This window comes from Lipotes vexillifer, unplaced genomic scaffold, assembly GCF_000442215.2.
Source record: "Lipotes vexillifer unplaced genomic scaffold, Lipotes_vexillifer_v1.1 scaffold1009, whole genome shotgun sequence".
In the NCBI taxonomy this organism is placed as follows: Eukaryota; Metazoa; Chordata; class Mammalia; order Artiodactyla; family Lipotidae; genus Lipotes; species Lipotes vexillifer.
In genome coordinates this window covers 40,898-65,254 of record NW_006772405.1, presented here as the reverse complement: position 1 = coordinate 65,254, position 24,357 = coordinate 40,898, and the positions used below count along the sequence as shown (strand labels likewise).

General features: G+C 34.6%; 1 protein-coding gene across 1 annotated transcript in view; it reads right to left on the bottom strand.

The window, feature by feature from the left end:
* The window catches only part of SPINK5 (serine peptidase inhibitor Kazal type 5), a 70,303-nt gene extending 48,417 nt beyond the window's left edge, over nt 1-21,886 (bottom strand). Inside the window, 7 exon segments of the mRNA XM_007472286.1 lie at nt 226-353; nt 1,941-2,004; nt 3,798-3,925; nt 14,534-14,603; nt 16,501-16,628; nt 20,523-20,548; nt 21,832-21,886. Coding sequence (XP_007472348.1) covers nt 226-353; nt 1,941-2,004; nt 3,798-3,925; nt 14,534-14,603; nt 16,501-16,628; nt 20,523-20,548; nt 21,832-21,886 — 599 coding nt within the window.
* Between the last annotated feature and the right edge of the window lie 2,471 nt (nt 21,887-24,357).

Sequence of the window (24,357 nt, the reverse complement as noted above, 5' to 3'; positions counted from 1 at the left end):
CACACAAAAAAAAAAAAAAAAAAAAAAAGAAACTTTATCAGATAATATGAATTAAAAAGAGAAGAAGCCACTCTGGGAGCAAGGCCCATTTCACCTTATAAAGACAAAGGATAACATGCTTGAGGAAAAGGACTTTATCTCTCCGTGGAGTGGTTCTCAGGATAGCAACCAAATACATTCTCATCAGGTCCACCTGCTGGCCAGCTTGGGGGTGAGGATACTTACAATAACCCAGCACACATCACACACTTATTGACATGTGTCCTTCCATCAGGACCAAGAACTGGTTCAATTTCCCTTGTGCATCCAAATCTTCCATCCTTCACATAAGACGGAAAATCGCTACATATATCCTGAAGAACAGGGAAAGAAACTTGACATTTACCATCCGGATGGTAATGCTTACAACACTATTTTCAGAAATTTTATAGAGCCCAGTGCCCCTCTGCCTAGTGCACACTAGCTACCTAGAGCAATGCCAGTCATGTAAAAGTAGGTCAGTAAGTACTGTATAATTCACATGGTTAACGATAGAACTCGTTTATTCATTTATTAGTAAACGTGGATAACCTATGATGTGTTAGAACAAAGGTAGAACACAGTCCTTGCCCTCAACTGGCTCACAATCTACTGGGTGATACAAAGAGACATTTAAAATACAAGGTGCTACAGAGAACTGTATTCAATATCCTACGATAAACCATAATGGAAAAGAATATTAAAAAAAAGAATGTATATCTATAACAATCACTTTGATGTACAGCAGTAATTAGCACAACATCATAAATCAACTATATTCAATAAAAGAGAGAGTTACAAAAGATAAAACAATGTTACCTTTTCACTGTTTTTCTTTAATTATGGAAAATGTGGCTTTTTATATAAATAGGTTATTTATGTTAACATGTAATGGGTTTATTGTAATTTAAAATGAAAAATAAACATATTTTTAAAGTTCTCAGTTTTTACTCCTGATACAACAAATATCTATAGATATAACTCACATAAACAAAGCTCCTTGGGGTCCTCAATAATTTTAAGGGTTTAAATGAGTCCTAAGACAAAAAACATTGAAAACCACTATCCTAGAGTAATCCTACTTTCCAGTGATAAATGTATTTGTGATTTTTTTAGGTATCTCCCTTTTTTCCCTAAGCATATAAAAGCAAAAGCATATTTACACACATATACATATATTTATCTTTTTCTCATAAAAATAATGCTATACAGCTAAAAAAAAAATACAATGTGCTAATATCCTATGATAAACCATAATGGAAAAGAATATAAAAAAGAATGTGTGTGTGTATATATATATAACTGAATCACTTTGCTGTACAGCAGAAATTAACACAACATTATATATCAATTATACTTCAATTAAAAAAGACAAAAAATATAGTTTAAATAAATCTAAAGAAAAAAATACAATGTGCTAAATGTCTTGATGGGGGTAACCTCACTTACTTCCCCTATTATCACAGGCTCACAGAATTTTAGCATAGAAAGAAGGTGTTAGCCCAACTGTCATTTTTAGATACGGAAGCACTGGTAAAGTGTGGGTAAGTAATCTGCCCAAAATCTCCTGACTGCAAGTGACATTGCTGGGGTTTCTACTCAGGTTAAGTTAACTGAAGTAGCTCCCTTTCTACAACACATGTAGTTTCCTTTCCCTCCCTCCCTCCCTCCCTCCCTTCCTTCCTTCCTTTGTTTTCATAGAAAGCAGAAATAGAGATGAAAGGTCTAAATACCAAAGTAACCTGCTCCCGTTTCGGGAACTATCAGTTGCTTTTCATCTAAATGAGCAGTATTCCATTTCAGGTGCAGCAAGAATGAATTCTTTCCAAACACCCCCATCAAAGAAGGAAGAGGAGACCATCTTCTTTCTTTTCAAAGTCAGCCCCCCCAGTGTTCCCCCCAACTCTGACATTCGTCCTCACCTGCTCTGGATTACTGTTCTTACATTCTCCTTCACTTTTTATGCCAACTTGACGTCTGGTTTTACTGGAATTAAAAGTTAGTAGACACAACAGTTTAATATCATGGAACTTCTCACCAAATGCAGTTTTTCTTCATGTATTGTGATTCTCCTTTGCTTTTGAAAATAGGTGTCACACTGCATTCTTTACTTTTTCTAACGAAAGTCTGTTTATAAATTACAGTCAAAGAAATTTGGAGAGCATGTTGGAGAGCTGATAAGATTCAGACCTGTAAATATTATTTCCAGATTTTTTTCCCTGTTTCCAGAGAGGACCCACATCAGAAGAGTGGGAAAAAGTAAATCTTGTAACTAGATATTAGATGCCACCCAAGGAACTATTTTTTTTTTCACCCAAAGAACTTTGTTGTTGTTGACGATCATGTTGTTTTAAATAATAGAATTCAAGTTTATAGTATCCAGCATACTATTATACCATTCTTCATTTGGGTTATGATAACTAATATTTTGTTTTTCATGGAAAGTATGTAAGGCCCTAATTAATATTGTTCAGTCTAACAGAACTTTAAAAGCGTATCTGAAAACATAGGAGCATAAAAATGATACACTTCTTACTCTCTAAAAAGATCTATAACATCTGTATAACAATAAATATATAATAAAAACAATAGGAAGAAAAAAACTAAGTAGTTAAAAAGTGATAAGAAAAAAGTTATACCAAAAGAGATCAGCTGAGGAAAAATATAAAAATTGAATTCCAGTGTTATTGCAGTTTCCCAGCAGACAGAACTAAGAAAGAAACACAATGAGCAGGATGATTCTCATTGTATAATAAGTCATATACCAGAAATCAGAGGCTTAAATAAGCTATCACAGGCTTCCCCACATAAAACATGGTAAGAACTAGTGTACAGTGTGTTCATAGTAGTGTTACAAATACATGTGTAATGAAAAATTGTTCTTCCTTTACCTATTTTTTGTTTTCTGTTTCTTTATATTGACCCTTGGTGAAAGTGGAAGACATAGTTTTCGAGTGTATTACTGAAAATGCAGTCATGTGAGGGATCAGAGTGATTTAACTCAGTTGTGGTTTGGTAAAGATACTTATTATAAGGAAGGATAAAGCTTGTAGAACCTTAAGACTGAATATTTATCATTATCTCTTACTAGCCTTCTCAAACATTGGTTGTTATATTTGCAAAAACTGAAGAGCAGCCAATTCAAGCTTGAGGTCATAAGCCAGAACCTGCAAAGGAGGGATGCCATCTTGTTGGCTGAAGACAGTCAATAACCAAACCTAGCACGGAGGGTAGAGAAAGAACCAAATGAGGACAAAATATAGGGCAGTGAGATGCTTTAGCTACATTTGGTGAATGTTGAATAGATGGGAAGAAGTTCAATATTAAGTCCCAGTTACCCTAATATTATAAATTACTGAGCATTTAATAAATAAATATCATTTGATAATTAAATAATTCTCTATGAAAAAGGATATACTCCTAAATAGGTAGAAAGGAGATAAATAGATAACAGATAAATGTATATGTATATGTATGTATGAATAGATATATGTGTATGTGTGTGGCTGTATACAGATATAGATATATCAGATGTCTTACTTCACAGAAAGTGATAACCATCTGATAAATTGCACACAAGTGTGCTTGTAAAATATAAAGTGTTATACTACATACATATTTTTTCTCTTAAGAATAGTAAAAGAAGTGATCCTAATAATTTATAGATGGCTAACTCCCACAAAATGGATTGTTATCTTAAAGATGTAAGAAAAAAATGTGTTATATAATTATACAGACAACATGCTTTAGGGAGAAAGCCTGCTTCAGAGAATACTCACGCGTTCTCAGCACATAGTGTACATCTGTTACTGTATGTTTTCCCATCTGTGCCACAAACAGCTGCATTATCAAGGGTACAGATAAAATCCTCATCCCTTTCTCCTTTCTTGAAATCACTGCAATTCAACTGCAAGAGACATGATCAAGGAACATCAAACTATAAGAGAGAAAATATTCCTTAAATGCATAAATAGATTAATATTTAAGCCCACAACAATATAACTCAGTGGAGAAGGAAAATATAATAAGGAGACTGCAGTGAACTAATAAAACTGTGGGTAATAAAGCATGGTCCAAGAACAGAAATATATAATCAGATTTCAGAAAAAATGATTTCAGTAAGATTTCAGACACCTGCTATCTGGGTGAGGTGGGCCAAGTCACCTCTTTGAAACTTAGCAAACTGTATGTCAATCAAAACCTGCCTGCCTTCTCTATAGAGTAGTCATGAGGCCCAGTAGACAATGGATATGAAAGCTCTCTGCAAACTATAAGCTACAATAAAGTTTATAGTATTATAGATTAGAGTAATGATCAAGAGCCAGATTGCTGGGTTCATAATTCTAAATCTGCCACTTATTAGCTGTGTGATTTGGGTTACTTAACCACTCTGTGCTATAGTGTCCTCATTTGCAAAATGCATATAATATTACCAACTTCTCAGGATTATAAAGAGATTTAAATGTATTAATACATGTATAGTTCTTAGAACAGTGCCTAGCATATCCTGACCATTTACTGTTGTTGCTGTTGTTTTTTAAATGTTTTCTTTACTGATAATCAAGCCAATAAAGCTAAACACCTTTTAGGGATGATGAGATAAATACGAAAATCTCTGCTCTAATAATATGACATATACATAGGGACAAACCTGTTTGGTGAGAAAAACAATTGCACTAGGTAATAACTGATGGCTAGTGTTGGAATCTCAGATCTGCCACCCACTCACTTCACCTCTTTGATTCTCACTTTCCTTATCTGAAAAATGGGAATTCACACCCTATCCACATTACAGGCTTGTGGTAAAGAAGAAATAGTTACGAAACGTTATTTGGCAACTCATTATTGTGACATAAGCTAGATATTCTGATTCAGAGTTAACTTGAACTTAATTTCTATCTAAAACCAAAGAATATGATATCACATTGCAAAACAAATTTTTTGATGTCATTATTGTCATAACAAAAATGTCTTTATTATAGATTTGGAAAACTTAGGATATGGACCTGTGACTTAGTATGGCACACAATATCAAGAATAAAGTAGGATAGACACAAATGTAAAATAAATTTTTGAACCAGATTACACTGAGGAACTCTCCTAGAAGACAATTAAAAAGGAAAAAGAATTTAAACTAGAAAAGAAAATCTATGAAACGTACCCCACTCTTCATGTCATATATTTAGGAAGAAGTTAAAAATAGAGTGAAAACAGGTTAAGTCATGGCCATATGTGCTACCCCATTCACTTGGTTGTTCATTTATGCCTCAAAACCCATTACACATTTACTAGGCTCTAGGCATTCCACTAGACTGTGACACAGCAAAAAAAGAGAAAAGGAATACGTGCTCTAACGGATTTACATTCGTTAAATAGACAGAGGAAGAGATAGACAGTAAATACAAAAATTTTAAATTATAACAAGTGCTATGAAAAATAAACTGCACGATATGATAGCACCCAGAATAGGGGCTATTTTAAATATAGTGTCAAGAAAGATCTTTCTGCAAAGGTAACATTTGAGGTGAGATGGCATTAATGAGGAGGAGCCGGGCATTAAAGACTTGCGGAAAGAACATTCCAGGCATGGAGAACTGCAATTGCAAAAGATTTGTGATAGGAACTAGATTCTCCTGTTTAAGGGGCAGAAAGAAGAGAAGTGTGGCTGGAGCATAAGGAAAACACAGGAGCGTAAGGAAAAGCTGCTGATTTTCTCCCAAAAATCATTTCTGGAGAAATTGCAGAAGCATGGGGATAGGGATCCAAGCAATCAACTTGGGGCCATCACTCCTCTCCCGCTTCACCAGTGAAACCAACAGCAGCCTACTAGGTCACAGATGTTGGCAGGGTGATGGACAGATCAAAAGCCCAGCTTGGAGGTGATGAGAACAGGTGTAAGCATTTACTAATCAACCTCCTCCTCCTCCAAACCCCAAGGGCTGGTGGATCACAGCCTGCAGAGAACAATTCTTCCTGATGCTGACAGTTTCTGAGAGCTTACAGATGGACTGTTGACATGGTGAAGTGGCAGCAAACTGGAGTTAACGCTGGTTCTAGAACCTTCAGCTCTGAGTCTTATCCTTTGTCCTTTCCTGACACCTACCAGGAGAGGCAGAGGCTGAAGCTTGGCTTCAGTATTTTCTAACTCACTTTAGCAGAAAAAAATTTACTACAGAAAAATTAAAAAGCACAAATATTATAATAGGATAAGAAAAGATACAAGGCAAAAGTGAATAAGAAGAGAGCAGAAGCAAAAATATTAATACTTAATACATAGAATTCAGTCCCAAATGCATCATAAGTAACAAAGAAGGACATTACATAAAGTAAAAGGAAGAAAAGAACAAGAAGGTATAATAATCATGAGCATACATTCAATAATACAGGCTCTAAATATGTCAAATGATAACCAACAGAATTAAATAAATCAATAACTGGTGTTAGAGTTTTTAGCACACACTTCTCAGAAGCTGATATATCAAAGGAAAAAATTAAGGTGCTTGAGTCATTAGATTTTAATAGGAAACTACATCCAAGAAACAGAAAATAAACATTTTTTCAGAAGATATAAAACATCTATAAAAGTAGAATATTTATCAGACCACAAAGTCTTAGGAAATTCCAAAGGATCAGTGTCATATGGCCCGTGTTCTTTGACCACAATTCAATAAAATTAAGTTAATTTAAAATGGGAAAAAAGTACCACATATTTGTAAATTAAATAATGTGTTACTAAATAAATTTGGGAAGGAGGAAAATTAAGAAATATTTGGCAAAGAATGACAAATGAAAACACTTCAAGTACAAATCTGAGACAGATGATCACTGATACCTTCAAATACACTTGTCATGAAATTTAGAAAGTTAAAATTTAAAGACTAAGTATTGCTCAATTCACTATAAAATGAGCAGCAGAGCAAATAGGAATGAATGACATAAAGAACAGAAACGACAGAGAAAATTAATAAAAAAAGCTAATGTTATAGTTTTCTAGTACAACTGATAAAGAAAGAGAAGATGACAATTTAAAAATATATATAGTGATATTGGAAATAATTGAACATTGAGAAATAATACAATGAAAGCATATGGTGAGTATCCATATGCTAATGTATTTGAAAACCAAAATGGAGACATGGCTACAAAAAAAGTAGAAAATACCTCCGCTGGTGTACTAAGCAGGAGGAAAGTTGAACGTATCAATAAGTATATTAACTAATTGATATATTGGTCTGAGATATTCTCTCCCCAAAATGCCCCATTTCTAATAGACTTAAAATACATTTTTCTAAAACTTTGAATTTAAGGAGTATGTACTGGAGACATAGTTGGGGTTATTTTTTAAGCATATAATAGTCTCAGCCTTTTGATTGGGATGTTAAAACCATTTACATTTAATATAATTATTGATAGGATTGTATTTACATATGTTTCTATTTGTTTTTAATATACTCTTGTTCTTTTTACTTCTCTATTCTTCCACTATTGCCTTCTTTTTGGGTTAAATATTACTGGTGCATCTTTTTTATTCTCCTGCTGATTTTATGCATTTATTATACATGTCATTTTCTGATCGGTTACTCTAGTGATTACAATAAGCATCCTAATTTATCACAATCTACTACCAATTAATACTTAATTCTAGTAAAATATAGAAACTTGGCCCCAATTGTAGCTCTATTTTCTCTGTCTCCTTTCGTACTGTAACTATCATACATGTTATATTTGTACACCCAATAAAACAGCATTATAATCATTGCTATATACAATATTATATCTTTAAAAGAAGCAAGGCGAAAATAAGGGACATATGTTTATAGAGTACTTCATATTAACCCCTATATTTACCATTTCTGGTGCTTTTCATTTCTTTCTCTAATTCCAAGTTACCATCTGGTGGTCATTCCTTTAAGGAACTTTATTATTACTTATAAGACAGATCTGTTAGCAACAAATTCTCTCAGATTTCATTGATATGGGAATATCTTCATTTTGCCTTAATCTTATAGGGTAATTTTTGTGGATATAGAATATTGGTTAACATTTTTTTTCTTTCAGCCCTTTGAGCATCTCTTTCCATTGCCCTCTGACCTTCATTATTTTAAATGAGAAGCCAGTCATATATAATGGGTCATATTTCTTTTGCTACTTTTAAAGCTTTCTCTTGATCTCAACGTTTTGATCATGATGAGCCCAAGTGTAGATCTCTTTGATTTGTTCCATTTAGAGTTTGTTGAAATTCTTGAATATAAAGATTCATTCTGTCATCAAATTTGATATATTTTAGGCTGTTATTCGTTCAAATAATTTTTCTGTCCAGTCTCTGTCTTCTATTTCTGGCATTCCTATTTCACACATACTGGCATTCTTGATGTCTCAAGGACTCTGCGACTCTGTGCAATTTTTGTCAATATTTTTTCCTTCTCTACTTCTTTTGTTAAACTTTATTAATCTTTCTTCAAGTTTACTAATTCTTCTTTTATTATACAATCTCAAAGCTGCTTTTGAGCCTTTCTACTGATTTTTTAAAACTTGAGTTATTGTGCCCTTCATCTCTAGAATTTTCATTTGGTTATATATATACATATATATGTGTGTATATATATATATATATATATATACATATACATATACATATAAGTGTATATGAGGGTGTTATATATAACTTTTCACTGAAAATCTCTATTCATTGTTATTACGTTTTCCTTTAACTCTTCAAATATTGTTTTCTTTAGTGTTGGACACCTTATAAATAGCTACTTTAAGTCTCTGTCAAACTAACATCTGGAACCACTCAGACAGTTTCCATTAACATTTTTTCATGCCAAGTATGGTTCATATATTCTATTTACTTTGCCTATTTCATAATTTTTGTTGAAAACTGGACATTATAGATAATATAGTTTAGCAACTCAATTTATGATTTTATTCCAAAGATGATTTTCACTGTTTTATTGTTTGCTTCTTTGGTTGAGCTAAATCTCTCATCTCTTGCTCTCCCATAGTGTGCAGCTGTTGATGTGTATGCTAAGAAAATGTTTATTCAGTCATACCTTCGTATCCATTGGGGGAGTGGTTCCAAGACCCCCATGGATAACAAAATCCATAGATACTAAAGTCCCTTATATAAACTATGCACATCCTCCTGTATACTTTAAATTATCTCTAGATTACTTACAATACCTAACACAATTTAAGTGCTGTGTAAATAGTTGTAAGTACAATATAAATACTATGTAAATAGTGGCCAGCATGGGGCAAATTCAAGATTTGCTTTTTGGAACTTTCTGGAGTTTGTTTGTTTTTAATATTTTTGGTCTGTGATTGCCTGAATCCATGAATGTGGAACCCACAGACATGGAGGGATGACTGTAGTTTTTTGTTTTTTTGTAAGCCTGACTTTTTAGGTTTTTTCTCCCTGGATCTGTGTAACTTAGCAGTAGGCCAATGATTAGACAGAGTTTATGCTCAAACGCCTCAAGCCAGTAAGGTGTCTATCCTCCACAGATGGACCTGTGTATGTAGGAGAGGGTATTCAAATTTCAGGCTACTTTTATGTCTACCCTAGCATTTGCTTTCCACTGGGATTTTCTTGTGTCTTCTGAGTGCTTGCACACATCCCTATGATTGTCCAGGACTTTATGAATTGCTTAGTCCCTTTTTGTCTCTGCTGCCCTGTTATGAAGACATAGCCATAAATATGCTTACTGCTATAACCTAAGATCATTCTCCTTACTGGAATAACCAAAAGTATCTCTGGATATGTCAGCTGCCCGCTACTCAAAATTAAATAAACCCCTTTCAACATTTGCAGTGCAGTGGCTGATCCACATAGCCTGCTCTGTTTTGGTAGACCCTCCATATCAACCAAGCCATGGGAGTGATATGGGACTATCATTAAGCAAGAACATCATAGAATCCCATTGCTCTTACCCAGAGTTCAACAGTTTTTCAAGCATAACTGATTGTCAGATTAACATAGGCTGCTGGTCAATTTCCAGAATGCTAAAATGGTTGTTTTACTCAATTTTATGTAGCCTTATAGTTGTTCTTTGGGGAGGGAATTAGCTGACCTCTTTATTCAGCAATAGTCTGAAGTGCCACCCCCTCAGGGAAATTTTATGTTGATTCCCAAACCAGATAAGAATAATTAGCAAGGGGAAAGTATAGACTCATTTTACTTACAAAAATAGTTTCAAATTTTCTAAATAATAACTATACAAATTCAACAGTGTATTAAAAAATTCATTATGATTAAGTATAATTTACCCTAAGAAAATAATAATGATTTAACATTTAGCATGGTTATAAAAAATGTATTACGTTAATAGACTGAAAGATAAAAATTGTAAAATTATTTCAATAGTTGCAGAGAAGGCATGTGATAATGATCAAAACATATTCAGAAGAATAAAAACAGAAAGGAACTTCCTACACTTGCTAAAGTTTATAGAAAAAACACCCATGGTAAACAATGTACTTAATGGAGAAACTTTAGCTATATTGCATTTAATATAGGCAGAGAAAGGGCAGATTGAAGTTCATTATCATTGCTACTGTTGAACTACTGTATTGAACTCTAGATCCTCACCAATGATATAAGGAAAAAAAAAAGAAATAAAGAAGTGACAAGATTGAAAAGGAAGTTATAAAGCTTCTATTATTTGCAGATGATGTGATCAACTTCCAAGAAAAAGACAACAGAATTAAAAGATAAATTATAAGAATTAACAAGATATAAAGGTTTTTAACAGAAGATAAACCTATAGAAATCAACAGAATTTGTTTATGCCAACAATAATCAGATATAAATACCATAAACAACAAAATACCACTCAAAAGAGCAATAAAATTACAAATTTTCTAGGTATTGGCAAAAAATACCTGTGGAGAATATTTTATAGATTTCATAAGATACACAAAAATTATATGAATTAATAAGATATTCTATGCCTTTGACTTGGTCAAGTTACTATTGTAAAAAGTCAACTTTACCCAAATTAATTTATAAATTCTCTGTAGCCTTTACCACATTGAGTTCTCAAACTCAAGTTGGATTTTTTATAAACTTAGTAAATTTTTTATTTCAAATATATATGTGGAAAAATATATATCTGTGCATAGGTAAGTCAACATTGAGAAAGTGAGCTAAGAAACAGGACTTGTCTTATTAAAGAAATGAACAATATGAACAAAAAAGGGAACTTAGAAACACATACATGCACATCTATGAATTTAATATCCTACCAAGTTGGCAACTTAAATCAATGAGAAACATTGAATGAATGAATTGATCAATTAAAAAACAAAAGTTTCTACATAGGCCAAAGATGTTAGTGATTAGAAATTATGGAGGATTTCAGAAAACTTGGGTGGTTGGAATGGAAATCATGAAAAGGAGTCAAATTGGAATATACGTTGGATGCAAAACCAAGACTTGTTGATGGACTGCATATCGGAGTCATAAGGTTAAAGAATGACATACATAGTAATGAAGAATAAATTGATGATGCAAGAGAGAGAGGATGTCTATAGGAGGAAACTTCTTGAACAAAGCATCTTATTCTGAGAGTAAGAAGCAGGGTTAATTTTCTTTTTATTAACATCTTTATTAGAGTATAATTGCTTTACAATGGTGTGTTGGTTTCTGCTTTACAACAAAGTGAATCAGCTATACATATACATATATCCCCACATCTCCTTCCTCTTGAGTCTCCCTCCCACCTTCCCTATCCCACCCCTCTAAGTGGTCAGAAAGCACTGAGCTGATCTCCCTGTGCTATGCGGCTGCTTCCCACTAGCTATCTATTTTACATTTGGTAGTATATATAAGTCCATGCCACTCTCTCACTTCATCCCAGCTTACCCTTCCCCCTCCCTGTGTCCTCAAGTCCATTCTCTACATCTGCATCTTTATTCCTGTTCTGACCCTAGGTTCATCAGAACCATTTTTTTCTTAGATTCCATATATATGTGTTAGCATACGGTATTTGTTTTTCTCTTTCTGACTTACTTCACTCTGTATGACAGACTCTAGGTCCATCCACCTCACTACAAATAACTCAATTTCGTTTCTTTTTATGGCTGAGTAATATTCCATTGTATATATATATGCCACATCTTCTTTATCCATTCAGCTGTCGACGGACACTTAGGTTGCTTCCATGTCCTGGCTATTGTAAAGAGAGCTGCAATGAACACTGTGGTACATGACTCTTTTTGAATTATGGCTTTCTCAGGGTATATGCCCAGTAGTGTGATTGCTGGGTCATATGGTAGTTCTATTTTTAGTTTTTTAAGGAAACGCCATACTGTTCTCCATAGTGGCTGTATCAATTTACATTCCTACCAACAGTGCAAGAGGATACAAGATGAAAAGACAACCCTCAGAATGGGAGAAAACATTTGCAAATGAAGCAACTGACAAAGGATTAATCTCCAAAATTTATAAGCAGTTCACTCAGCTCAATATCTAAAAAACAAACAACCCAATCCAAAAATGGGCAGAAGACCAAATAGACATTTCTCCAAAGAAGATATACAGATTGCCAACAAACACATGAAAGAATGTTCAGAATCACTAATCATTAGAGAAATGCAAATCAAAACTACAATGAGAAAAAAAAAAAAGATACAATGAGGTATCACCTCACACCAATCAGGATGGCCATAATCAAAAAATCTACAAACAATAAATGCTAGAGAGGGTGTGGAGAAAAGGGTTAATTTTTGATGGGAAAAATCTAAGCAGAGAAAGTAGATTGTTTTCTTTTACAGTTAAGAGGAAAATAACAACAATAAAAATATACTATAATTGCATTAATCTATTCACACACAGACAAGTAAACATCTAGACAGAAATTACTTGAAGGCAAACAGCCAAATATTAACTGCCTTAATTTATAAGTAAATAATTTCCTAAGTAGCAAAACATGTAACCATAGGAACTTTATCTAGAGGTCAAAATTATAATTCAGGCATAAAATGGTAACAGAGAAGTATAATGTCTTAATATTCTATAATTTTATTTCTTAAAAATCCTATTTCATTAAAATTCAGTAAATGTGTGTCTACATATGAAAACGTACCACTAGTAGTGTTTTAAAATAGTAAGTTTAAAAATGATGTGTGTGTGTGTGTGTGTGTGTGTATGTATTTGGGGGAGTTTTGTTTGTCACTCTCTTGTATTTTATATTTTTAAACACCAATGATATATCAGTTTTTCATGAAGAAAAAAGAGGAGGAGGAAGAGAATGGATTTTATAGCATAAGCCTCTCTCTAAATGTCACAAAGAAAGGCAGATTTGAAAAGTATCAGTAAAGTTTTCTTACCCTCACAGATTTGGGGGGAACATAGAAGCAGCTCCCTTTTGCTCAAAGAGTTTGTAGTTATTGACCAATTGTGTGGTGACTATGTTATTGTTTTAAAAGTGAGACTGGTTGAGCCCGGGCAAAGATTTGGTTGACTCGGTCTATTGCAGAGGCTGAGGTGCTCAGACAGTCCTGAGTAACACCGACAAGGAGGATGGTAGCTTGGTTAGACCAGGGATATTAATGTAATTTGGGTGTGCCTTCCCTGACTGATCATTTTAGTTATGTGTCAGAGGCAGGAGAGGAGGAAGAGAAAGAAGATATTGGAGAAGAAGCTACATAGGAGACCTGGAATAATATGAGTAGTTGTCAGAATACCTGGCAATAGCCCCAGCTTTGTCAATAACTTATTGTAAGACATTGTAGACAGAGATTTCACCAAGTCTGGGCCTAAAACTTTTATTTTTTTGTATAAATAAGAATTTTTGTATAATAAAAAATTATTTATAAAGGGAAATGGTTATGTGTTGGGTTGCATCTGTATAGTTTCTTTCATTTTAATTAAAAAAATTTTTTACCACAGAACAGTTTTCTCCAACAAACATTAGCCTGAATCCCAATTTGCAAAATAGATATAAATAAGCAAGTCTACTTGAATTAGGGGAAATCTCCAAGTATTAGAAAATATGTTCAGTCAGAAGAGAAAGAGGAAAAGAGAAAGGAAATAAAATGAGTCAAATGTCTGCTAACACATGTTAAACATTGTAGCTGGCTTTTAAAACTCAGTTTCTCATTTGATCCACACTCCATTTCACAGGTGAAAAAACTGAGACCCAGATATACATACATTGTCCAAATTGAGACTTGAACTTAGTTCTACAGTCCCGTAAATTCTCTTGTTGGAGCTAAGACAGGACAGTAGAAATGAGAAATGGCCATGGAAGGCAGACATCACACTGGCTTATACCGCCTCTTAGCATCTGTCAGTGCCCCAGATGTTTTCAGAGAGTTGGGTCATGGGTTGGACCTATGGACAAGCTGTACCAGATATTTAGCCTACCCCTGGACTACGCCATGTTCCCTCCCTTCTAAGTAGCTGGCCTCACAACAGGTATGACCTAGTAATTAAGAAATAAAGAGATCTGAATAGAGTTGAACATAATCTCTAAAGCAAATATGACAAGTTGACTCCAAATAGTCTCACCTTTGCTGGGGCAGTAGCCCTGGCTCTTGCTAAATGCCTGGCCCTTCTCTGGGATTTTGCTTCTTTTTCTCTGGAAGATAGCAAAGAATAGAACAGCTCAGATATGCTTGACCAATTTTAGGTCTAACATCATATACATGGTAAACTTAATTTTGGCTATTCTTCTCAGCTTAATCCAGCTTGTCAGAAGTGGAGGTATGTCTGGTAATCACAGGGACTGTAAATCTCTCCTCAGTGCTGAAATATATCTCAAATGTGGTTCTATTAAAGGCAAGAATCTTTACTGTTAACTGTATAACAGATTACCCACCTTAAATACTTCCATCATCCAGGTGGTCACCAACTCTAAAAGCCATTTATATCATTTTTGGAATACTCTCTTTGAAAGACCATATTCAGATTGATCCAATCTACCCACCTGTCTTGGTCTGAGGTTCCAATCTCTAAGGACCCACAGAGCAAATTCAGCAATTTAAAGATAACTTTAATGCCTCATACAGTCTCCTCCTTTCCAGGTTAAGAAGCCAAGTTTATCCCAACATAATTTACATAAGTAATAAAGATAATAATTGCGTGAGTGACTTCAAAGTGATAAATAACCCGCCTTGTATGTCTAAAGGCATTTAATTTTTATTTTAAATTATTTTCCAATAAATTTATTCTATTTATAGTTTCAGTCTCCTAACAAAACATCTTATGTAACAAGGAGGAATCTCTTTAGTAAATATTACACCTGCTGGTTTACATTCATCTTTCAAGAGACTAAGAAAGGATTGTTCAACTTACCCTGGGAGTCCTCCCTCCCTAAATTTTGCCCTGCCTTCCTTCATCTTCCTACAGTGTCTTCATCAGTAGCAGCACATGTGATCAGAGCTTTGTTATCCCAATATTAATGACTATGTCAGATTAAATCCCTTGACACATTACCAACTTGGCATTTTAAAAGCTGATTATAATATAATTATCTTCAGTGGGTAAGTTTTGTATTGGCTTGGTACCAGAGTTGAAGTTTTTTTTGTTTTGTTTTGTTTTGTTTTGTTTGCGGTACGCGGGCCTCTCACTGTTGTGGCCTCTCCCGTTGTGGAGCACAGGCTCCGGACGCGCAGGCTCAGTGGCCATGGCTCACGGGCCTAGCCACTCCACGGCATGTGGGATCTTCCTGGACCGGGGCACGAACCCGTGTCCCCTGCATCGGCAGGCGGACTCTCAACCACTGTGCCACCAGGGAAGCCCCCAGAGTTGAAGTTTTTTTTTGTTTTTTTTTTTCAGAGTTGAAGTTTTGATGGTGGTCAGAAACCGAGAATGAATTCCCTGTTCAAAACCAAATTCGGTCCCTTTGATTTGAGGACTTGCAACTGATAACTCAAGCCTTTACCACCTATGGAGTGTCACTGGAGAGAAGGAAATAGTTAAGAAGCATTGCAAAGATGTCAGTAAACCTCCGGGATATTAATTCTTTCTGAGTTGTGGGGAGTTGGAAGCCACAGTCAATCCTAGAGTCCACCTCATGCTAGCATAATCCTAGATGTCTGAAGACACTGGCAGCTCACAGAGTCAGGGTGTATCCTGATTCTCCTGGTTGGCTCTCACAAGAAGAGTCTGGCATCATTCTCAGGGGTACAACAGAGTCACGTCTTAACAGCCTCAAGAATTCTTTTCTCCCAGGGTCAGAAAACTCAACTTGGAAGTACATCCTCAAAAAACTATTAAGTGCTGCATGAGGTATTGATACCAGGCCCTCTGGGATATTTTGTAATACCATGAGTGATTATTAAAATCTTTCCGAGTGGGTGGCATTTATCCAACTTTACTTGATGGTAGGTATCACAGTGATCTGCTAAGCATTTTTATTTACCCACTTAGATTTAGAAAAATATATTTGACAGAAAATAAAAATAATACATTTAGTAGTTCAGAGAATAACTGGTAACTCAAAACACTTGAAAGAAAGATTTAACTTTACTCACAGTATCATTTTGCATGTGGTACATTTGTTGATGAACACTATTCCATCAGAGCTTTGAAAAAGGTTTTCATCTTGGGAACAGAACAGTTTTCCATTTGTCATCAGTGCCCTATATTCACTGCATGTTTCCTTAGGAAAATATGAAAAAAGTGCTTACAGAAATCTCATCAAAGCAAGACTTTACCTTCTAAGAACAATATTATTTCATGACCACCACCCCCTTTGTATGGAAGACATTCACTCAGTTGATACAGATAATACAAATAAAAGTAATGAATCTGGATTGTCTGTTGGAGATTGAAAATTCACCTAAAAGCATTCATCTAAAATCATTAGTGAAATGGAAAGAACAAGGGACTTGGAGTCAAAAGATCTGAGCTTATCTTCCAGGGTTCTCATTTACAAGCCCAATAGCCATAGCAAATGAACTTCTCAAAGGCTCATTTACTCTATCTGTAAAAACAGAGGATATAAGTATATGTGTTTCATAAGTTTCGTGTAGATTAAATATCATAAGCATGTAAATCCCTCAAAGAGTGCCTGATACATAGCAGATATTCAATAATTAGATTCTCTACCTCTCCTCTTCCTCCTGCTTTATTATTATAGTTGTTGTTGCTATTGCCATTATTGGAATATGCTAAGATGATGCATATAAAATACCTAGCACACAGTTCAATAATATTGGCCATTAAAAGGTATATGAAAATGTTGCAATTCATTTGATGAAGGCCTGCTATATGTCACTCACTTTTTTTCTAGGAGCTTAATATTAATGGTGCCTTTGCACTACCTAGTAAAGTACTGATTTAAAATGTTATACTACCTATTAGTTTAAGAAATCCACTGGTCCTTTAAAGCCTTTGTAATCTATGTTTTCTTCTTTTTTTCTTTAGGTGTTTTGTTTTGTTTTGACTTTGCAAATACAAAGCATAAAGATCCTTGTACCAGAAAAAATAAGTAAATCAATCAAGCCTTTGCTAAGACTCTGACATATGCAACCTCTTCCAAAGGACAGATTATAGAATTCTATTCAGCCTCCTATATCTTTATAATAATCATTCAGTTAATCAACAAACACTTATTATGAGGATACTATCCTTTCCTGGGTGGCATGGATACAGCAATAAATAAGGCAGGAAGGATCCTTGCCTAAATGGTGCTTACCATCTAATGGATAGTGATATAACTAACCTAGCATTCTATAAACAGGAGGCAGTCGGTAGCACTTGCAGAATGAATGATTAATGGTGAAGAATAATTTTAGAGACCAGCCCTAGGAAATTTCGCTAAGGGTGACCTACTAAAACATCTCTAAGATTATTATCACCACCCAGTGATCTTATCTGAGTAGCAGAGCAATAATTTCTGGCAACAGACTGACAACTGGGCCTCTTGAGATCCGTGTCTGGTCTCTGATTCTATAGTATCTTATGCCAGTACTGCAAGTTACTGCTTAGCTGGCTGGATATAACTGATTCTATAAAGTCTAGATAAAAACATTGTCATAGAATCAGAGAACAGCCTGGTGACTCTGTAATAGAAATATATCCCTTGTGAGGTAGGTCTTAAAGAAAGTGCTGAAAACAAAGATTCATGCTAACACTAGAATGAAGCTTTAAATAGTTTTTAGTGGTCAACTGAAAAAGAACATTACCAATCAAGATAATTCCTGAATTGGACTTCTCCTATGTCATAATTAGAAAAACACCTAAATCCTAGAAAGACACACTTTTATTTTTATATGAATGGACAACTGAGTCCCAGAGAACAGGTAAGAAATTTGTTCACAGTTTGTAATTAGTAAAGATGGAACTCGATGCTATTTTTCTGAGTTATGAGGTTATCCAGTGTATTCTTTTGGGAAATAGGAAAAGGCCATAAAAATTGAAATCAGCAGTTGTGTTTTTCTCTGGGAAAAATGAAATAGCCTCCCAATGACCATAATAGAGCGGGCTGAAACAGGAACAGGTCTGGACCATAAAGGAATCCTGAGTTGGTGAGATGACTTCTCAGCAACCGATTACTTGCAATCTAACTTCCAGTCTTTGGCTCATTTTTGTTTTGTTTTGTTTGTTATAGTTGCTTTTTGTGTTTTCTCCACTTGTCTCAGAGAAACTGGAGCCCTGTAGGGCCAAGCTCTTTCTGTTTTCCTTCACTGGCTGTGATATTGCCCAGTGTTTTCCATTTTTCCTCCCCAGGCATCATCATAAACCCCTCAGGAGCTGGCATCACCCCTGCTCTGTGTTAGAGCATTAACAAGGTTGCCATGGCTTCGTAATAACTCTTCTGGGATGACAAATTTAAGCATATGGTAAAGATCCTTGCAGATTACTCCAATGCTTTTCTGTGCTATTCTGGCTCATGTTTGTAAAATTCAAAATGTTTTTATGTTGTACTAGAAAGAACTTGAGCTACTGAACTTGGAAAATAAAATTTCCAGCACTATAAGAAAGACTAAATTAATAGTTTTCATTTCTGACAAAATATCCAAAGACTATGATCAGAAATATTTCCAGATAAATAATTATGTTTTATATTCTTTTTGCTTATGCCAACATGAGAGGTGGCTAAATTTGTTTTTAAAATGTTTTTCAGTGAAATAGAGTTCAATAGTATGAGAAATATCAGTGCAAAATTTGAAATATCCACCGAAACTACTACCCATTATCATAGACACGGAAAAAAGAAAATTATGGCTTCATGCTCAGTAAGATTTACACAATACCCTTCTTTTTCCAGTATGAAATATCCAAATGAGCATGCTCTTCGATTCTCAAAAATCCAGGCTTTTTTTCTACCCTACCATCCCACTCTACTTAGGCAATAGAAGTTTCTGAACCTCTCTTTAATCAGCAAACTTAAATGAAATAATAGAGACTATAATGGAATTCTCTAGAATATTCCTGTAAGTTTCTTTTTTTTAAAAAAAGTAACAATAAAATACAGCAAGAGTAATTTAACCACATTTATAAGAGTTTTGGTGTAGAAAAGAATCTTTTTACTATTTTATTCTTTCAATGTTCGTGGTCTTTGAGAAACAGCAAATATCTGCTACATAAGTAGAAATATTTTCAATCTGAAATAATGGCACAGTTGTGTGTGTGTGTGTGTGTGTGTGTGTGTGCGTGTGTGTATAATTGGCTCTTTCAACATGCCTTTCAAATAGATTAAAAAATGTTTAATTTCTATAGAAAATGATTCCTTCATTTCTCAATCAAAAGATCCCTTAGAGTTGGTGCAGACCCTTCCAGAGTCAGGGCCTCTGCCATCACAGGTGCTTCTGCCTGGTCTGCTGAGAGTTACAAGTAACTTCATGATTCACTCCCACCTCACCTTTAGATCCATGTTCTAATGCTATCTTCTCAGAGAGAACTTACCTGACTATCTCAAGAAGAACTGATACCATCTCCATCCCCAGAAATTCCTGTCTTCCATCCTGCTTTATTTTTCTTCTAGAACTAATCATTATTTAATGTTGTATATATTTTACTAATTTACTTATTAACTTGTTTTCTTCACTAAAACGTAAGCTGCATGACGGCAGTGTTCTTTTTTGTTTTTATATCCCTGTCATCTCAAACAGGATCTGACATACAACAGATGCTCAGTAAATATGTATTGAATGAAATATATACACTGACTATATACAAGACACAGACAGCCCCTTTTTGCATAATGATCACAAGAAAACTTATTTCAGTTTCCTATGTGTATCATGACTTTTCAGCTGTTAAACTGAACAATAGTAATTCACTAGTGTGTTTGTTTATGGAATTTTAAAGCACTCCTTTAGTGTGGTAGATTGCCTCTTGCAGATATCCATTATCATTAAGATGTTGACTGGTGTGTGTGTGTGATTCATGTCTTGATTCATAAAGACCTGTTTCTGTGTTTTTAACAAAAGCTATTAGTACCCATGAGCATAATATATCTGCATTATAATATGAAGGTGTTGGCCACAGAACATTTTTCTTTAGGGATTTTGGAATGAATTCAATGAAGAGCAAAAGCAGGACTAACCTGATTTTCACCTTCACTGGCAGCATCTGGGACTAAAATACAGAAACCAAAGTTAAGGGAATGTAAAACATTTAATAAGTAAAACAATTTACTGAGTGCAGTATCTTGCCTATTTTAATGGCAGTACATTTTAAAACCACAAATTGATTTGAACACATTAAAATTTACCATGGCAAATGAAGTGAGGGCACTGCACCAGGCAGTATATACAGTCACAAAGATCACTCGCTCATAAAGTTCCAATTACTTCGAAAAATAATACTTACTCATATGCTTTCTGACCCCCTCAAAATATCTAATTTCTAAAAGATCCTTTCAGAACAAAGTATTGCAGGCCTCTTTTAAAATTATAACATAGTACACCTATCAAATATATCAATTATAGTTTTAAGGTATAGTGTGGCATAAAGTTTATATCATATATATACATAAAATTAAATTTTCTGAATTCTGGTAGCTCTGCCTCCTTATTATAGCCACAAAAATTAGAGATACGGTAAATATTAAGATTAATTAAAATCACAAACTAATATACTCTCTCATTAACAGACTTTTTTTGTACCTATACACTTTTTTAGGAAAGTGGGCATCATTTGTGTATAATGGTCTCCTCACTCTCCACCTCTGAGGTTTCCTTTTAAAATATGTAAATGCTTCATAGCAGGTTAAGCCTAGGCAATCTTGTGTTCTCTTCAAATTCAAATAGCAAAAGCAAAAACCTACTTCCTAGCTCCCATAGAAGTCCCTTAGCAATTAGATGAAATATTTTCAATCCATTTAGGATTTGAAAACACAAAAATAAAATTTGCTAGAAAGCACTACTGCTTTAAAATAAAAACAGATGACTGATTTTGATTTTTTAATGTTTTATTTACAAATATAGTATTAAAATATACATATTAAGTACATCTAAGTTTTAAATATCTGTTATATACATAATTCATATCAGCATCAATTCAGAGGCTTAATATCCTACATATGTATAATATATATAATTCATATTGTTATTAACTTTTATGTTTGGTGAGGGGAATATGGAGAAGAATCTATTAGCTTTTCAGAATTAATGTTGAATTAATGGAAGGATTTCTGATGGATAAAAATTCAGATTATCTCAAACGACTTGTCATTTCTAAAGATAACATAGCTATCAAACCACATATGTAATTTTTCAAAACTCTATGTCTGGCAAAGGTATTTCAGGGATATATATATACACATACACTGAAGAAGGAGGGAGAGAGACAAGTCCCTGCCCAGAGCTTTAGGATGTGTGGCAAGAGGCTTAGACTACAGGTAAATTGCTCACCTTGTATGAGGCAAAGAGCCAGGGTCAGAAGCATTGGCACTGCAGCTATCTTCATGTTGACGATGATGTAAGTTGCTTACACGACTGCTCCTTGCATTGCTCACCAGCTGGTGCTCTAAGACTGAACCTGTGGAGATGCAGCTCACTTTTATAGTATACTGTGGGTGACACCCACAACAACAGCCGAACTGTAAAACCAGTTGTTCAGGGTCATGCTAAACTTAATATACCACATCAATTTAGTTTCCATCTTTTAGGATCCTGTCAAGGTGGCAGATTTGAACAGATACTATTTCTAAAGTAGTTCTAATGTGTCTTCCTGATACCTCCCCTAGAATGCAACAGATTATGTCCAAGGACCCTACTCAAACTTTAGTACTCCATAATCCTATATCAGAACTGAATTCCTCCCCACCAGACACATTTCCTCGTAGACAAACATGTTTCTAACTCAGCTCCCTTCATAAGTGGGAGGGGAGGGAAAAAGAAGACAGATGGGTTGTTCTACAAGCCAAGTAAAGATTTAAAGATTTCTACATCTGTAGAAAGCTGCGTATAGCAAGAGCACCTAGGATTCCTTTTGCTTCCATCTGCATCTGCTCTAAAGTGTCTCAATTCAGTGTCACAGACACATATATAAGTTAGAATTGATGGGATCAAAGCCCTTTTAAATATTGTTCCAGAAAACTGATCTAAGGCTATCCAACGCTGAGATCGTGTCAATATTCTGAATCCCATCAAAGCTAGAATATTTCCCTTTCTTTTTTTCATGAATTAATTTCTTTCCTATAAAATATAATCATTGGTCTCAAGGTCTGTGCTATAAGCTTTATTTCTTTCCAGTGGTTTAGTGAAATTAGTGACCATGGAAAACAAGTTCAAACTGCATTACTATCACAGGTTAGAAAACTGACTGTCTTAGCTTAATGGAAAAAGAATGGGACAGGGAATCAGAAAATTTGTTTCTATTCCTGTCTTTGCAACTACACAGTGTAATGGAAATGAACCTGGCTTTGATTCATAATAGATATGGGTTCAAATCTTGACTCACGAGTTACTAGCTATGTTGTCTTGGGCAAGTCACTTATTTGCTTTCAGCCTCAGTTTCCTAATATGTAAAATAGAGATAGTAAAACTATATTGTACAATTGTTGTAAGAGTTAGAGGTAAATCGTCTGTGTGTGTGTAATGTTTAGAACAATTCCAAGCACATGTGGTAAGTTTTATAGTTAATGATAGCTGGCCTTGCATTTTTATCTCATTACAATGATGTGATTTACTAGGTAATTTCTAAGACTCCAAGAAAAGTCAACATCTCTTAAACGTGGCCCACAATGACAGATTTAAGTTTACTCGGCATAGAAATAACAATCCCCAAACATTCTGAAGTAAAATCAAAAAGTCAGGATATAGGTTCTCTTTTTCATCCTATCATTGTGTTCTAAACCATGACACCTGAAATAGATCAAAGTATTAACCATCTAAACTTTGCCAAAGTCATTGCTAGGTTTCGGTCATCACTGATGTCTATAAAAATCCTCCTCTGCATAATGACATACCAATACTAATCTTTTAATCTTCCATTTGCTCTGTTAGACCATATGAAATGTGTCCCAACCATACGGTAGAAAAGTTTAGTGCCTTACAATAGAATTGGTGACTGTGTACTATGCTCTGATGAACACCAAATCTAGCCCAAATGGACAGTATTCCCAGGACTGGAAGTAGTGATCGGGTGTAACAAAAGAACCAAAAGATGATTGCATCTCTAAAGTATCCCTGCTATGAGGGAAGGTTGAAGGAGTTGGTTTCTTTCTTACTGGAGAAGAGTTCCTTACTAACACCCAGAACCTTCTGAAATGATGAATAAGAGGATTCAGACTGATAACCTCTTCCAGGAGAATAAGATGGCCAAGAGAAGATTCAGTGAGCACCCCCAATACTGGAAGTACATGTCAGCTGGCTCTTGTTATCAGACCTACTTCTGCATTTCATTTTAGAAATGTAAATCCAGAGGTGATTAATCATACACTCCGTTAATCACTCCTTATTTTTAAAAACCATGGACTTTAAATTCAAATGAATGGGACTGAGGTTTTAGAGAACTGAGTTTTGGGTTAATAGAGTACTTTTATATTAGGTTATCAGAGTACTTTCCTGAAATTCTAAATTCTATTTTTTTTGGGGGGGGGCAGCTCTTTCAATTATTCATCAGACGTGTATAAACCCTTTTTCTTCTCATTAAAAAGAAATGGAGTTAGGTTGTAAAAAGTATAAACTTTACAATTCAAAACATGGATCAAGCGGCCCAGAATCTGAATTCGCATCAAGGATATTGACACAGAGGGAAGAGATAAGAAAAATATAAAGTAAACAAGATTTTGTAGATCAGTAATATTACTAAAGACAAAGGTTATTTCCAAAATTCAAAGTTAGCAGATCATTGTTCAGATCTTCTCTTTTTCTATGCTGAGATATCCTTGATGATCACAATAGTTTAATAAATAATTATAGTCCCTTACAATT